The 4,971-nt window shown below is 37.0% G+C and overlaps 1 protein-coding gene across 1 annotated transcript; it reads left to right on the top strand.

Annotated features, from left to right (window-relative positions):
- The first annotated feature begins 2,120 nt into the window (after positions 1–2,120).
- LOC127103703 (uncharacterized mitochondrial protein AtMg00810-like) lies at positions 2,121–3,665 on the top strand. Its single transcript, XM_051040937.1, has 2 exons — positions 2,121–2,255; positions 2,868–3,665. The coding sequence occupies exons 1-2, from the start codon at positions 2,121–2,123 to the stop codon at positions 3,663–3,665; spliced, it is 933 nt and encodes a 310-aa protein (XP_050896894.1).
- The last annotated feature ends 1,306 nt before the right edge of the window (positions 3,666–4,971 follow it).

Here is a 4,971-nt window from a genome sequence, read left to right as displayed (position 1 = left end):
TTGCATTTAATTTTTGAAGGATTTGCATGATTAGGTATTTAAATTCTAGAATGGTTTAAAGTTTATTCAATTGGTAGTGATTTATCAAGTAAGGTTAGGTTTGGTTAGAATTGATGCCCAATTAAGCTGAATCGATGATTGAATTCTGAGAAACAATTGAGGTTAGAATTTCATTGATATTGAATCTGTAGCGGGGTATTCGTTACCTTATGATTTATTGACTAAATCAAAAGTAAGCATATAATTCGAGTCGTCACCGCACTTCTATTTATCCAAAGGAAAGGTTAGAAAGCGAACAAAAACTAAGTAAGAAGTTTTATCAAATCAAAAACTAATAAAAGGGTCAGAGATCTGGGTAAGGGGGTTGGTTATGCAATGGGAAGGATTTAAGGACCCAAAACATCCTTAGTACTCTAAGGGAGCCCTTTTTGCAAAGTGTATTGTAGGTTGGTATTTGTGAAAATATTTGTGCAAACAAGATTGGGGAGATGAGAAAAAAATACACATATTATTTACAATTTTTTTGTTTGAATGGATGAACCCATTGCCTACGTACCATCACAAAGGTAGGATCAAAACCTCGTAGTTCGGGGTAAAAATCTCAAAATAAGTTGGTGAATTGATTTGTCAAAAGCCTTAAGGTCTTTTGTTATCAAAGGGAGAAAACTCAACCTAAACCAACAATTATGCTAATAAAAGATGACATCTTTGTGTACCAAAGCAATTATGCTAATAACATTGTTAAGAAGTTTGGTCTTGAAAATGAAAGGCATAAACAAACTCTTATTGTCACTCATGTAAGACTCGCTAAAGATTATCAAAGAGTGATTATGGATTAATGTATCGATAAATGAATGATGGGAAGTCTATTGTATCTCATTTCTAGTAGTCCCTATATCACCTTTTCTTTAGGTGTTTGTGCTCATTATCAAGCTAATCCTAAAATTATCCATCTCACAAAAGTCAAAAGACTCATCAAATACATAAATGGAACTTGTGAATACAGAATCCTATACTCCCATGATACCTGTCATACCCTCAAATCTACCCTATCTTCATACAATCCTCATAACCCTAATTAATCAGCATACATCCCTCATATATCATTTCATGTGAATCTACATCCATAATAAGAAAACTCAAGGCATGGGGTTCGTCTATGAAGCCTTAAGATCCCCTGATCATGTTGAGGTATGCCCAAGCCACCTTAACCCTAATATTCATCCTCAAGCATATTTGAAACTTGGAGGATCATTCAAGACATCTAACCCACTCTCCAAAACCCTAATTGGATGGTGATCCCTCATTGAAGACACATGAAGATTCATCTGGTCACCCAAGGACCTCAACCCTAGTTCTTGATCCTCAATGACTTGTACAAGTTCCCAATCACTTTGTGCATTTGACATACCATTGAGAACCCATAATATCCAAACTTTGTTCATACCACAACCTTGTGAGTCACATCAATATACTTCTTGCACCCCAAAATCCAAATTTGTCTGGCTATGAATCTTGATGAAACTTATGGTCCAAGAAACCCTAATTTGTGCTATCCTTTGATTTCATGCATTGCCTCACTTAATAATCCCATCATTCAACAATCCATTAACCTTCAATTCAAGTAATTTTCAACCATATTTCATCAAGCAAAGACCCGTTTCATCCATGGTACAAGTCCTTTGGTGATCTTGAACTTTGAACTTTCAATGCATTGGTTTCACCCATGGACTTGGACTAAAATCATCCCACTAAGAACTGAGCCTTATTTTCCATCAAGATATGATAATATGATCTTTAAACACCCATCATCATGCCTTAAAAATCAAGAAATCTCAAAATGGCATTTCTAGGCCATGTTGGTTGGTCACATTTTGGCATGTTTGGCCTACCATTTGGTCTAAACCCCATAACTTTTCACCTTTCAAGATTTTAAAGATCTTCTTTGAGCCAATTATCCGAATTGAATCCCTATTCAACTTTGTTTCATGATCCAAAACCTAATTGATTGAGCAAGGACCTCAATTTTTGGATTGGCCAAGCTAGTCAATATGCCTAGCCAGCCCTAAAATCATGCCCATATCCCCCATAGAATTTTTAATACCAAAACCAAAGTCATGATGGAATCCATCAATGTTGCAGTGGATGATAATATCACAGTGGAAGGAACTGATGTCGAAGAAGATGTTGGCACATCATTTCAGCATACTGATACTTCTGAAAATGAGGGAGTTATTGAGTCAAATAGTGAACCAGTAGGTACTGATCCAGACAACCATCAAGTTAACAAGGGCCCCTCTATTAGAATTAGAAAGATCATCTAACAAAACTTATTATTGGAAATCTTAATGAATAGATCATCACTAGATCTAGAGATATGTTATCAAATGCTTGCTTTGTCCCAAAGTTTGAACCTAAAAATGTGAAGGAAACCTTGACTGATGAATTCTGGATCAATGCTATGTAAGAAGAACTAGGGAAGTTTATAAGAAACAAATTATGGGATCTAGTTCCTAGGCCTAAAGGGATGAATGTTATTAGGACAAACTGGATCTGCAAGAACAAATCTGATGAAGAGGGAATTGTGATAAAAAAACAAGGCTAGACTTGTTGCTCAAGGATACACTCAAATTGAAGGGGTTGATTTTGATGAGACTTTTTCTCTTGTTGCTCATCTTGACTCCATAAGATTGCTTTTAGGAGTGGCTTGTTTGCTTAAATTTAAGCTATTTCAGATGGATGTGAAAAGTGCCTTCTTAAAAGGGTACTTGAATGAATAAGTGTATGTTGAAAAACCCAAGGGGTTCATAGATCCTAACTTTCCAGATCATTTTTAAAAACTAAGAAAGGTTCTCTCTGGATTAAAGCAAGCACATAGGGCTTGGTATGAAAGGCTAATTGAGTTCCTTGTCAACAATGGCTACAGAAAAGGAGGGACAAACAAGACCTTGTTCGTTAAAGAAGAGCATGTTAAACTCATGATAGCTCAAATATATGTTGATGAGATTGTGTTTGGAGGGATGTCGAACCAGATGGTCCAATATTTTGTCAGGCATATGCAATCTGAATTTGAAATGGGTCTTATTGGTAAATTGACTTACTTTCTTGGCCTTCAAGTCAAACAAATGGATGATACTATCTTTATCTCTCAAAGCAAGTACGCTAAGAATATAGTAAAAAAGTTTGGCATGGAAAGTGAAATTTACAAAAGGACACCTGCACCAACCCACTTGAAGTTAACTAAATATGAAAAGGGTGGAGATGTGGATCAAAGTCTATACAAGAGTATGATTGATAGTTCGTTGTATCTTACAGCTAGCAGACCTGTCATTACATTTGTTGTAGGAGTGCGTGCAAGATATCAGTCTGAACCCAAAATGAGTCATATTACTCAAGTGAAAAAGATCATAAAATACATCAATGGGACTAGTGACTATGGAATGTTGTATTTTCATAATGAAAATTCCATGATTATAGGATACTGTGATACAGATTGGGCAGGTAGTAGTGATGATAGAAAGAAAACTTATGGAGGATATTTCTTCTTGGGAAATAATCTAATTTCTTTGTTCAGCAAGAAGCAAAAATATGTGTCATTATCTACGATTGATGCTGAATATATTGCATCAGGAAGCGGTTTCTCTCAATTAATTTGGATGAAGTAAATGCTAGAAGAATATAATGTTCAACATAATGTCATGACATTATATTGTGATAACATAAGTGCTATCAACATATCTAAGAATCCTATTCAGCACAACAAAACTAAGCATATTGAAATTCGTCATCATTTTATTTAAGATCTTGTTAAAGACAAAATTGCTACTCTTGAGCATGTAGCTACTGAGAAGCAACTGGAAAATATTCTCACAAAAGCTTTGGATGCAAATCAGTTTGAGAAGTTAAGGGGTGAATTGTGTATTTGCATGCTGTAACACCCCAAAATTTGCCCTCCTCATTCATGCATTCATTCATTTTTAGGTCATTTAACATTTCATATTGCATTTCATCATGTCAATCAGAATAAGATCCTAGAAGCTTGAACATCATCCGAGACACTTTATGGGTTCTATCCGGGTGATCAGTCAACACAAGGGAAAGACTTAAGTTACTTCCAACAGGTTCAAATGGGGTCTATTCATCACTCAAAGCGCTAATCCTGAAGGAGCAAGAATCTGTTCCTGAGCTGTCATGCTCGCTAGACGAGCAAAATGGTTCGCCTAGTGAACCTTGAACTGTCATGCTCGCTAAGCGAGCAGATCCTTTGCTAGGCGAAGCATGCGCATTTCTGAAAATATAACAGAAAGTCATGGGCTTGAGTTGCCCTCATTTGAGCCCACCAAGTCACGAAAATCAGGTTATAAATACCAGAGTTTCAGTGAAACAAAACCACAGAGAAAGGAGACAGGAAAAAGAGGCAGTGACAGAAACCTACGAACTAATCTGCAGCAACCTCCAGGTAGCTTTACAAAGTTCACCCTGACTCACACACTTTTTCACCTCCATCTCACGCAAACCCTAACATTGCTTTGCAAACCCAGCCGTGCCATTCGATTTTAATCGATCTCTCCAATTAGGTTTGCCCTTATACCCATTACTCTATGCTTTCCATTTGAATACTCTGAATGTGTGAGGTATCGTTCAGTTTTGCCCACGGGTTTAGATATGCATGAATGTGTAAACAATGCCTTGAATGTTTGATCACTTAATTTCTGGAAGGGATACCATAGGGTTTGGAGTCCCTGAAATCGTACTGTTACCAATGGGAAATCCAGAACCCGCAGGCGTTCACTAGCACCTTCGCTAGGCGAGCCTGTAGCGAGGCTTCGCTAAGCCTTCGCTAAGCGACGCAGTAGCGATCGCGACAACAGTTTCTTTTTATGTTTGCTCCAATCTGTTTTGTGTTTTCCATGGCATTGTTTCCTCCTGATTCCATCCTGTTACTCTAACCTGTTTGTTGAGTTTTTGTGA

Source organism: Lathyrus oleraceus, chromosome 7 (assembly GCF_024323335.1).
Source record: "Lathyrus oleraceus cultivar Zhongwan6 chromosome 7, CAAS_Psat_ZW6_1.0, whole genome shotgun sequence".
Lineage (NCBI taxonomy): Eukaryota > Viridiplantae > Streptophyta > Magnoliopsida > Fabales > Fabaceae > Lathyrus > Lathyrus oleraceus.
This window is presented reverse-complemented; position numbering and strand designations above follow the sequence as displayed.

What these genes read in the sequence shown, in the direction of transcription:
- LOC127103703 (XM_051040937.1), top strand. Translation starts at nt 2,121, where the DNA reads ATGGAATCCATCAATGTTGCAGTGGATGATAATATCACAGTGGAAGGA. An exon ending in TTGAGTCAAATAGTGAACCA is followed by an intron (nt 2,256 to 2,867) that starts GTAGGTACTGAT and finishes TCTGGATTAAAG; the next exon opens with CAAGCACATAGGGCTTGGTA.